Source organism: Emys orbicularis, chromosome 10, assembly GCF_028017835.1.
Source record: "Emys orbicularis isolate rEmyOrb1 chromosome 10, rEmyOrb1.hap1, whole genome shotgun sequence".
Classification (NCBI taxonomy): domain Eukaryota; kingdom Metazoa; phylum Chordata; order Testudines; family Emydidae; genus Emys; species Emys orbicularis.
The window spans coordinates 309,841-321,940 of NC_088692.1; the positions used below are offsets into that span (position 1 = coordinate 309,841).

The window sequence follows — 12,100 nt, forward strand, 5'->3', positions numbered from 1 at the left end:
AGGCTGAGACAACTTCTGGTATTTGAATGGTGCTTTTCTTTTGAAGGGCTGTCAATAAAGGGCCTGGGATCTCAACCTTGACTTGGAATTCTTTAATTTCTCCCGTGTCTCATCTGTGCAGACACTAAAGAAATCTAGGCCACTTCAAATGGGTTATCTTGCACCTTTTATGGACAAACCAGAACACTTTAGACAGCCAGCTCATCTGTTGGTCTGTAGTCACTACTGTCCCCAAGTGGCTGTGTGCCTGAGGCATCACAAGCAGATTTTAATGAATGCCTCTGCTTTTTATAAATCAAGTCTTCCACCCACTTCCTTAAGCTCCTCAGGACGATGGTTCAATAAAAGGGGATCTTGTCAGAATATTACAGTACAACCTCGATATGATGGACACCAGTCTTACAAACAACCAGTTATACAGATTTTCTCCATCAGGGGTTGGGGAAAATCACATAACAAAAGTGAAGATGAAGAAAAAAATTGACCTTTATTTCTCATCCAATATCTTCAATGCACTGGAAATAAATTTGCAGTAGTCTGAAAAAGAACAAAGCGACGCAGGACACCATACTGCAACTTATGCATTTAACCTCCTGTAATTTTGAAATGTTCAATTTCATGAACTCCTGTGTCTCCAATTGGTTAGTAAAATAGGGGTTCACTAGTGTCATATAGAGCCAGCAGAGGTGACAGAGGAATCTGACATCTGGTGCAGAGGATCCATCTTGCCAGGGTGGTTTTTCACTCTGATCCATCTATTACTTGGGGTCATTTTATGCAATTTTCCAACCTCCAATTTTTCATTTGTTTCAGAAAAGAAAAGCAAGCCCTTCAGGAGAGACTTAGTGTAATCCATCTGCCTTCCAACAAGCTGTCACGATTGAGACTAGTGCTACTTGTAAATCCTTGTCCAATGTCCACAAAGCCTTCATGACTGCAGCCAATCTGACCAGTAAATTCAGTTCCAAGATGCCAACTAATCTACAAGTCTTTTCTTGACAGCTGGAAGCATCAAACCGAGTGCATTCACAACTCTGGTGAGCAAGTCTGGGAAGGATTTAGCCTTTCCAGGGTGACACCAATGATATGTGTTACCACACCCTCTAGGGAAGAAGAGTTGTTTGGATTGTAGCCTATAGCCTCTTCCACAGGAACATGCTCTTAATTACCTGAGAATTTGGAATCAACTTTTAAGGGGCAGAAGTGCTTTGGTAGGCTTAGAAGCTGATCTCACTGGGGTTAGTACAATATGGTGGGGAAAGACTAAGAACTTGCCTCTGAGGCCTGGACTACACTATGACTTTAATTCGGATTTAGCAGCGTTAAATCGAATTAACCCTGCACCCGTCCACACAACGAAGCCATTTATTTTGAAATAAAGGGCTCTTAAAATCGATTTCTGTACTCCACCCCGACGAGCGGAGTAGCGCCAAAATCGATATTGTCATTTCGAATTAGGGTTAGTGTGGCCGCAATTCGATGGTATTGGCCTGGGAGCTATCCCACAGTGCACCATTGTGACCGCTCTGGACAGCAATCTGAACTCGGATGCACTGGCCAGGTAGACAGGAAAAGCCCCGCAAACATTTGAATTTTATTTCCTGTTTGCCCAGCGTGGAGAGCACAGGTGACCACAGATAGCTCATCAGCACAGGTAACCATGCAGGCCGATAATCGAAAAAGAGCACCAGCATGGACCGTACGGGAGGTACTGGATCTGATCGCTATATGGGGAGAGGATTCAGTGCTAGCAGAACTTCGTTCGAAAAGACGAAATGCCAAAACTTTTGAAAAAATCTCCAAGGGCATGATGGAGAGAGGCCACAATAGGGACTCAGATCAGTGCCACGTGAAAGTCAAGGAGCTCAGACAAGCCTATTAAAAAACAAAGGAGGCAAACGGTCGCTCCGGGTCAGAGCCGCGGACATGCCGCTTCTACGCCGAGCTGCATGCAGTTCTAGGGGGGGCCGCCACCACTACCCCACTTCTGACCGTGGATTCCGAGGCGGGGATAATCTCATCAGCTACACCTGAGGATTCTGCGGACGGGGAAGAGGAGGAGGAGGACGAGCTTGCGGAGAGCACCCAGCACTCCGTTCTCCCCAACAGCCAGGATCTTTTTCTCAGCCTGACTGAAGTACCCTCCCAACCCTCCCAAGCCAGTATCCAAGACCATGACCCCATGGAAGGGACCTCAGGTGAGTTTACCTTTTAAAATATAAAACTTGTTTTAAAAGCAAGTGTTTTTTAATGATTACTTTGCCCTGAGGACTTGGGATGCATTCACGGCCAGTACAGCTACTGGAAAAGTCTGTTAACGTGTCTGGGGATGGAGCGGAAATCCTCCAGGGACATCTCCATGAAGCTCTCCTGGAGGTACTCCAAAAGCCTTGCCACAAGGTTTCTGGGCAGTGCAGCCTTATTCCGTCCTCCATGGTAGGACACTTGACCACGCCATGCTTGCAGCAAGTAATCTGGTATCATTGCATGACAAAGCCTGGCAGCGTATGGTCCCGGTGTTTGCTGGCATTCAAGCAACATCCGTTCTTTATCTCGCTGTGTAATCCTCAGGAGAGTGATATCGCTCACGGTAACCTGGTTGAAATACGGGAATTTAATTAAGGGGACAGAGGTGGCCGTTCCTACTGGGCTGTTTGCCTGTGGCTGAAATCTTTCCCTGCAGTTAGCCAAGCGCGCGTGCGCGCGGGGGGGGGGGGGGGGGGGGGCGCGAATTGGCCCAGAGCTTTTCGCGTTTGGCTAGCAGGGTTCTTCCCTGATACCAGCCACGCGGTGGGGGAGGGGGGATAAAGCGATCATCCAGAGAATTGGATGGGGCGGGGGGGGTTAGTTTGTTTTCTGCTGCTGAAGGTTAACAGGAAAACCGCAGCACTCAACGGGCTTTGCTTGGTATGTGGGAAAGGAGGGCGCAGAAGCCGAAAGACAATGGCTTACCATGGCTGCGTGCAAGCCGAATTCTGTTGCCCGGACCTGCGTCTGTGATTTCTAGCAGCAAAGCCACAGGCACTCAATATTAAGAGGCAAAATGCGACCTTGCACAGAAATCACATGTGCTATGTAATGTGACTAGTGTTGGTCACCGTGAAAGAGTATAAGCATTGTTCTGCAAAATGTATCTTTTTAAAAAATTCTCTCCTTTTTTCCCTCCCTCCAGCAGCTGCAAATTTTTCAAGCCTCCCTCCTCCGTCCCGAAGGCTATCTCAGATAAGGCGTCGGAAAAAGAAGACGCGAGACGAGATGTTCGCAGAAATCATGGAATCCACCCGCAGTGAAAGAGCTCATCTGAATGAGTGGAAGGACATGGTTTCAAAGTATAGGAAAGAAGCCAGTGAACGTGAGGACAGGAGGGACCAACGTGAGGACAGGAGGGACGCTCGAGATGAGAGGTGGCGGCAGGAAGATCAGAGGAGGCAGGATGCAACGCTGGGGCTGCTGTGTGAGCAAACAGACATGCTCCGGCGTCTGGTGGAGCTTCAGGAACGGCAGCAGGATAACTTCCTGTATAACTCCCCTCCCCCTCACCATGTTCCATAGCCTCCTCACCCAGACGTGTAAGAACGCGGGGGGGGGGGGGGGGGGAGAGGCTCCATACACCCTCCCATTCCACCCCAGTGGACAGCCCAAGCAAAAGGCTGTCATTTTTTTTAACCTTTTTTTAGTGGCCTTTTCCTTCCTGCCGATCCTCCTCCCAAACCCCACCCGGGTTCTCTCCCTCTTTTTATAATCAATTAATAAAGAATAAATGATTTTTAAACAATAGTGACTTTATTTCCTTTGAAAGCAAGCTGGGGGAAGGGGGAGGGTGGGTTCCTTACAGAGAATGAGTCAATAAAGGGGGCGGGTTTTCATGAAGGAGAAACCAACAGAAATTTCACACTGTAGCCTGGCCAGTCATGAAACTGGTTTTCAAAGCTTCTCTGATGCACAGCGCTTCCTGGTGTGCTCTTCCAATTGCCCTGGTGTCTGGCTGCGCGTAATCAGCAGCCAGGCGATTTGCCTCAGCCTCCCACCCTGCCATAAAGGTCTCCCCCTTACTTTCACAGAGATTGTGGAGCACACAGCAAGCAGAAATAACAATGGGGATATTGGTTTGGCTGAGGTCTGAGCGAGTCAGTAACCATCGCCAGCGACCTTTTAAACGGCCAAATGCACATTCTACCACCATTCTGCACTTGCTCAGCCTGTAGTTGAACAGCTCCTGACTCCTGTCCAGGCTGCCTGTGTATGGCTTCATGAGCCATGGCATTAAGGGGTAGGCTGGGTCCCCAAGAATAACTATTGGCATTTCAACATCCCCAACGGTTATTTTCTGGTCCGGGAAGTAAGTCTCTTGCTGCAGTCGTTTAAACAGATTAGTGTTCCTGAAGATGCGGGCGTCATGAACCCTTCCCGGCCAGCCTACGTTGATGTTGGTGAAACGTCCCTTGTGATCCACAAGTGCTTGCAGCACCATTGAAAAGTACCCCTTGCGGTTTATGTACTGGGTACCCTGGTGCTCCGGTGCCAAGATAGGGATATGGGTTCCATCTATCGCCCCACCACAGTTAGGGAATCCCATTGCAGCAAAGCCATCCACTATGACCTGCACATTTCCCAGAGTCACTACCTTTCGTAGCAGCACCTCAGTGATTGCTTTGGCTACTTGCATCACAGCAGCCCCCACAGTAGATTTGCCCACTCCAAATTGATTCCCGACTGACCGGTAGCTGTCTGGCGTTGCAAGCTTCCACAGGGCTATCGCCACTCGCTTCTCAACTGTGAGGGCTGCTCTCATCTTGGTATTCTGGCGCTTCAGGGCAGGGGACAGCAAAGTCACAAAGTTCCAAGAAAGTGCCCTTACGCATGCGAAAGTTTCGCAGCCACTGGGAATCGTCCCACACCTGCAACACTATGCGGTCCCACCAGTCTGTGCTTGTTTCCTGGGCCCAGAATCGGTGTTCCACGGATAGAACCTGCCCCATTAACAACATGATCTCCAAAGCCCGCGGTTTGAGAGAATTCTGTGTCCATGTCCATGTCCTCATCACGCTTGTCGCTGCGCTGCCGTTGCTGCCTCCTCCTCGCCTCGTTTTTCTGATCCTGGCTCAGCATAAACTGCATGAGAACGCGCGAGGTGTTTACAATGTTCATGACTGCTGTCTTGAGCTGAGCGGGCGCCATGCTTGCCGTGGTATGCAGTCTGCAGTGTTCACCCAGGAAAAAAGGCGCGAAATGGTTGTCTGCCGTTGTTTTCATGGAGGGAGGGGTGAGGCTGTACCCAGAACCACCTGCGACAATGTTTTTTGCCCCATCAGGCACTGGGATCTCAACCCAGAATTCCAATGGGCGGGGGAGACTGCGGGAACTATGGGATAGCTATGGGATAGCTACCCACAGTGCAACGCTCCAGAAATCGACGCTAGCCCCGGTACATGGACGCACACCGCCGAATTAATGTGCTTAGTGTGGCCGCATACATTCGACTTTATACAATCTGTTTCCAAAATTCGAATTATATAAATTCGGATTAATCCCGTAGTGTAGACATACCCTTAGATTGCAGACTCCAGGGCTGTGTTGCCCAGGAAGGTTAGTTAGCTATAGACAGGCGCTGAAAGGACAAAGTAGATATCAATGGTTCCCATTAAGAATGCAAAGAAGGTGGAGCTTTAAACCCTGACAAAAAGGGTTATACCAAAGTAATCTGTGTTGAAGGGGAACAAAGGAAGGCATAGTTTTAGGAGTAGTAGGCTCAGAAGGGCCCTCAGGTCACAACTCTGTAGCATTTAGATGGGAATTCTTTGCTCCAAAGGGATCCTCAGCATGGGGGGGTGGGGTGGGGGGGATCGGATCATATTGGTCTTGGGTTCAGCTGACCAGGAGATGGATCCGGACACGGAGAGAGCAAAATAGAGTCCTCCTTGTCTGGAAAGGATAAGGACTGTTTACGCAGCGGTAGACCAAAAACACAACTAAATTTAATAAAATGGTAATAATGGCTGTCTTTAACTACTTGCATATCAATTGGTTAAATATCAGCCCATGTAACCAACTCTTCACTGCATAAAAACGTATTTATGTAAAATACTAACTTTAACTATCACTGTATAAAAAACTATTTGCTCTCAAAATCACTCCATTGCTAGTACAGAAAAGAAATTTCTGACCAGTTAGAAGCAGATAAATCAGAAGATGTGCTGCCTGTTGTGAAGGTACATGGGCCCATCCTCCTGACACACACTCAAACTGTTCCAAAGTAAGATGAAATCCACCCCCACCCACACAATCACAGATTCCAAGGTAAGAAGGGATCACTGTGATTATCTAGTCTGACCTCCTGTATGACACAAGCCATAGAATTTCCCCAAAATAATTCCTAGAGAAGAACTTTTACAAAATACCCAATCTTGATTTAAAAATTGCCAGTGATGGAGAATCCACTGTGACCCTTGGTAAACTGTTTCAGTAATTACTATCACCATTAAAAATTTACCTTATTTCCCATCTGAATTTGTCTAGTTTCAAGTTCCAGCTACTGGATTATCCTATACCTTTGTCTGCTAGATTGAAAAGCCCATTACTAAATATTTGTTCCCCATGTAAATACTTATAGATTTGTAGAGACTTATAGTCATTTCCCATAGATTTCTGGGCTGCGGTGCTATCTACAAGCATATCCTAAGAGCAGGATCTTCTCAAAGCTGGATTTTCACAACTACTGTAATTTCTCCCATATTTCCTGTCCTTTACTAAAAATGTTCATCCCTTATATATGTACAAAATACTCAAAATCTTTCTGATCTTTAGAAATAAATGTCATATTTGAGTGTACAATGTAATGCTAAGTACAAGATAACTAGTTGTCTATTTTACATCCATTTTACAAACTGCCCAGTCACTGTCAAATTGAAAAAGGCCTCTCAGACCTACATTCTCATCTTCAATTTCAGCCTGACTTCAACCTTCTTTAACTAGTGAGTTACTCCTGAGAGAATTCTGTGCCAAAACAATAAAAATTCTGCAACAAAAAAAAAATCTGTGCACAATATTTTCAAATTCTGCAAAATTCTGCCTATTTTATTTGTCAAAACAACACAATATAATCACACCAGTTTCAATTATTTTTGGTAATTTATTTCAAAATACCTGTCAGTAAGTATGTCTGTATTGTTACAGACAAGAAAAAAGATTCAGGAAATGTTTTTTGACAAATAGATTCCTTACTAGGCATATAAATACAGAATTCTAAGTAATAATTCATTTAAAGTAAAATACAGAACTGTATTTCCCACACCCCTCCGAAGTAATGCAAAGGCTTGGGGGAGTCAGGGGTAACGGAGGAGCTGAGGGAGAGGGAAGTAATTGCTGGGAAGGAGCCTGGGTGTGAACTTGGAGGGTGTTGGTATGGATGGGAAAAGTGTGGAACAGATTTTTTTTAGGGGGGAGAGGGTGTGTGTGTGGGGGATTGTTAGGGAGCTTCCTCCATGCAGACCCTGGCCGACCCCTAGCCTTTCCCATTCAGTCAAGCACCCCCTCTCCCGTCCCCATGTGGCCCTGGGCCTCCCTCCCCCCGTGGCCATGTGCCTCCACTCCCATTCAGCCTCTGCCCCAGTCTGTCCTCCCCCACTAGCCCTTATGAGCCCCATCTGAGCTCCCAGCAGCACCACAGTCAGTCTGTCTCCCGACCTGGCCTAACAGTCGCCGTGAAGAAGGCAGGTTCTTTCTCTTCCCTAGCTGGCCAGGAGCAGCTGCTGCTGCTGCTCTGTTCTAGCGCCATAGTGCCCCCTGGTGGGCAAAAGGCAGGACTGAAGCAACTTTCCGGCAGAAGCTTTTTTTCTACGCAAAAAAAATATGCACTGCTAATTAATTATGCATGCACAGAGTGGTGCAGAACTCCCCCAGGAGTGGTGAGTGGAACCAAAGTACACAGCAATGAGATAACACATGTGTGTTATTAGAGATTAACACACCGAGATCTGATAGCCTGTGCTCTTACATAATAGTTTGATTAGCAGCACCCTATCATCTTGTCATGAACTACACACAAATTACTAATTTGCAACATTTCAGGCAAAGAAATGGTTTAAACATCACAATAACAGATTCAAAAGCATACTCTCCACTCTATCAAAGTCTTTAATGAAAATACTGAACAGTGTGGACCCAAGAGAGACATATATCCCCGAGTTTGACAGCAAGCCATTGATATCTACTCTTTGGAAATAGGTGCATAACCGGTTCAAAGGCTATCTTATAATACACCTCTACCCCAATATAACGCTGTCCTCGGGAGCCAAAAAATCTTACCGCGTTATAGGTGAAACCGCGTTATATCGAACCTGCTTTGATCCGCCGGAGTGCGCAGCCCCCCCGGAGCACTGCTTTACTGCATTATATCCGAATACGTGTTATATCGTGTTGCGTTATATCAGGGTAGAGGTGTATTTCCATCTAAATTTCATTTCCCTAGTTTGTTTATGAAACTGTCATATGGGACAGGGTCAAATGCTTACTAAAGACTGTATATATCCCATTTACTGCTTCCTCTCTAGCAGGGCCAGCTCTAGGTTTTTTGCTGCCCCAAGCAAAAAAAAATTTTGGCTGCCCCCGCCCCACACACACACTGCACCCTCCTGCCGCCCCAGCCCTGGGTCACTGGTAACTCGCTCCCAGGGCGGGTCATTCAGCAGGAATTTTGGATGTGCACAGAACACAGACAGGATTGGTTCCCATATGGTTACAGAACTGCAGTAAAGTGGAACAATTTTCAGCTTGTGTGATTGAAGGCTATCTGGATGCATATTATAAGACTGTCCTACATAAATGAGGAAAAGTTGAGGTGCCTTTATTATTATTTTGTTCCATTCTTTGTTTCTAAGGGGAATTTCACAATGCAATATCACTGTCTTCCTTTTAAACAAATAAAACTAAAACTTAAATAATAATAATAAAAAAAAAGCAATGGCTGTTGAAAATAGCAATTCCAGTTCTAATAACCATTGGGAAGCATTTCTTGCTCAATTTATTCTACTTTTTCTACAGCAAGTTACAGTGGATCAGTATATTTGATTTGGGAGAAATGAAGTAACAGCTGCCCAAATTGAGCTTGAGCACTCCTGAATTTTGAGGGTGTTCAAATCTGGAAGGCAGGTGCTGGATTCCCTTCCTGAATATTGCTAAATCTGGAAAAGAAAAGTCAATTTCTGCTTCCATGGCTCAGAAGTGTAAATCCTCCTACGTGCCTGGTACTGTATCTAAAGCTGCCCAGTCTAGTAGAGCCTCCCCTCCCTTACTTTTCATTTTAAATTCTAGTGGGATCCACGTACCTCCCTTGCTAGGCTTCAGATAGAGAGGTGCACTGTCCATTTAGTCCACCCAATTCTTTCTTTGGGGGAGAGCCCAGAGCTGGGGCGGCAGGAGGTGCGGGGAGGGGGAAGAGCCCAGGTTGGGGCGGCAGGAGGTGCAGGTGGGGGCCAGAGCTGGGGCAGCAGGGAGTGCGGGTTCGGGGGGGGGGGGGAAGAGCCCAGGGCTGGGGTGGCAGGAGGTGTGTGTGTGGGGGGAAAAAGCCCAGGGCTGGGGTGGCAGGAGGTGCAGGTGGGGGCCAGAGCTGGGGCGGCAGGAGATGTGTGTGTGGGGGGAAAGAGCCCAGGGCTGGGGTGGCAGGAGGTGCAGGTGGGGGCCAGAGCTGGGGCGGCAGGGAGTGCGGGTGCAGGGGGGGGGAGAAGAGCCCAGGGCTGGGGTGGCAGGAGATGCGGGTGGGGGGAGAGCCCAGGGCTGGGGCAGCAGGGGGTGCGGGTGGGGGCCAGAGCTGGGGGCCAGAGCTGGGTACCAGGGGGTGTGGGTGGGGGGAGAGCCCACAGCTGGGAGCTAACCAAGGAACTACAGCTCCCAGGGCCCCCTGTTGGTTCTCAGCTCCCATGCTGGATTCTTGCGCCCCTGCAAATTTACCGCCCCAAGCACCTGCTTGCTTTGCTGGTGCCTAGAGCCGGCCCCGATCTCTAGCCACGAGTCAGTTAACTTATCAAAGAAGAAAATAAGTTTGGTTTGACATGATTTGTTCTTGATAAATCCATGTTGGCTACTACTCATCTCCTTATTATCCTTTAGGTTAGAATAAACTGATTGTTTAATAAATTGTTCCAGTATCTTTCTGGGTATCAAACTTAAGCTGACGTGTCTATAATTGCCCAGCTTTCGTTTTTTCCCTTTTTGAAGATAGCTACTATGTTTGCCCTTCTCCAGCCCTCTGGTACCTCAACCTTCCTCCATTAGCTCCCAAAGACAATTGCTAAAAGTTCAGAGATTGCGTTGGCTAGTTTCTTAAGTACTTTAAGGTGAATTTCATCCAGCTCTGTCAATTTACATACATTTAACTTATCTAAATATTCTTTAAACTTGTTCTTTCCCTATTTTGATCTGAGATCCTTCCCACATTATGAATATTAACTGTGTTAAGCATCTGGTCACAATCAACATTTTCAGTGAAGACTGAAGCCTCAAAAAAAAGCCCTCCCTATTAAGTAAACGGATCTATGCTTTCCTTTTTCTAATATATTTATAGAACCTCTTCTTATTGCCCTTTTCCCCCCTTACTCATTCAGTGCCTTAGCCTTTTGGATTTTGTCTCTAATATGCTTTTTTTTCTTTTGTATTCAATGTACTCTTTTGTACAGCAACGGCATAGCTCAGTTTCAGAACTCACAAATTGTAAACTATGGGATCAAGACAATGCAAAATTAACAGGACAGGATTTAAATAAAACATCTATGCACCATGGCAAATAAAAGCTTACTCAATAAATAAAAGTGACCCAGAAATTCAAATAGATACAGATCTTGTGCTCCTTTTAAGAGATTCACATCAATAGAAATGGTCATGGGTGTGGTACAAGAACCTAAACCAATTAACTATATGGGTAGTCTGTAGAAATTGGCCTGTTCCAACCCCCACAATCAACTATTGAACAGCTTCATAACAGTATATTCATATTACATAATCTTAAAGGATTCCTCTGATAATGGTACTGCAAACACCCCTGAATGATCTGTTAGCATAAATAAGACTACCAAAGAAAAGGAAAAAAGAAAATAAATGCATATCTGTTCCCAAGAAATGAAACCTCATACTTTCTGCTAAACTATATGAGATTCTCTTCAATCTAAAGGGGGGCATATGGAACCATTCTCTCACCTGACTGGATCGTAAGTGTCTGTCTCGCCCTGGACCCAGGATGGGGTGGTAGTGGTAAAAAGAAGAAACCTGACTCTTACCAAGCCATCACAGGGCGGGCCGGGTTCCCCCCAGAACAAGCAGGTCCCAGCCCCACAATCCCCCCTGTGGCTAGTCTAGGGAGGGGCCCGGCCTAGCCTACCCGAATGCGGTTGGACGCGGAGCTTATGTGGCGAGAAGACAGGGACCCCCACGGCCCGCGCGGGTTGGCCCAGATCACGGGGGTCCCTCTGTCGGTCTCACCTTGTCCGAGTCCAGGTCGGGGTCGGCTTGGCAGAGGCGGAAGAGGAAGGACTTGGGGTCCCTGCAGAGCGTCTGCCGGGTGGTGAGGAAGCAGGTGCCCCCCACGTTCAGCCGGACCCATTTACCTGGGACCCCACCCGGGGAGGGCCCAGAGCTACAGCGGCGGCAGGGCCCGCCTGTCCCCACTAGGCCAAGGACGCCCATGGAAGGAACCGGGAACTCGCAGTGATTCTCCGCCGCCATCCTCGCTGCAGCGCCGGAAGGGTCCAATGCGGATAACGGTCCCCCGACCCCCTCCGCGCGCACCTTCCTACCGGAAGTATCCGTTCGTAATACCGACTCCCCACTCCCTTCCAGCCGGAAGTGGTCAGGCAGATACCAATCCTCATGGCAGGTAGTTCCCAGCCCATAACTCCGTAGCTGGAAGTGCGTGTCCTGGAGACGCACCGTTCCCACGCCCCTCTCCCAGAGAGCATCGACCCCGGCCGGCCAACGCACGCGGCTGCCACCTGGCCTCCAGCTCACACACTCCCCTCCCCCCGGCTCCTCGAGACAGGAAGTGTCCGCTCGGATTTCTGTTCCCTTCGCAGGAGTTCCCCCATCCCTTACACTAACGTGACATCCGCCGGAA

At 47.7% G+C, this 12,100-nt stretch overlaps 1 protein-coding gene across 2 annotated transcripts in view; it reads right to left on the reverse strand.

Moving 5' to 3' along the window:
* PDPK1 (3-phosphoinositide dependent protein kinase 1) overlaps positions 1-12,100 on the reverse strand; it is a 143,435-nt gene that overhangs the window by 39,179 nt on the left and 92,156 nt on the right. The window contains exon 1 of one of the 2 annotated variants that reach the window (XM_065412558.1): positions 11,470-11,736. The exons of the other annotated variant lie outside the window; for it this stretch is intronic. Within the exon in view, the coding sequence (XP_065268630.1) occupies positions 11,470-11,712 (243 nt within the window). The 5' untranslated portion in view covers positions 11,713-11,736. Of the gene's footprint in view, positions 1-11,469; positions 11,737-12,100 lie in introns of those variants that run through there. 2 annotated transcript variants of the gene reach the window in all.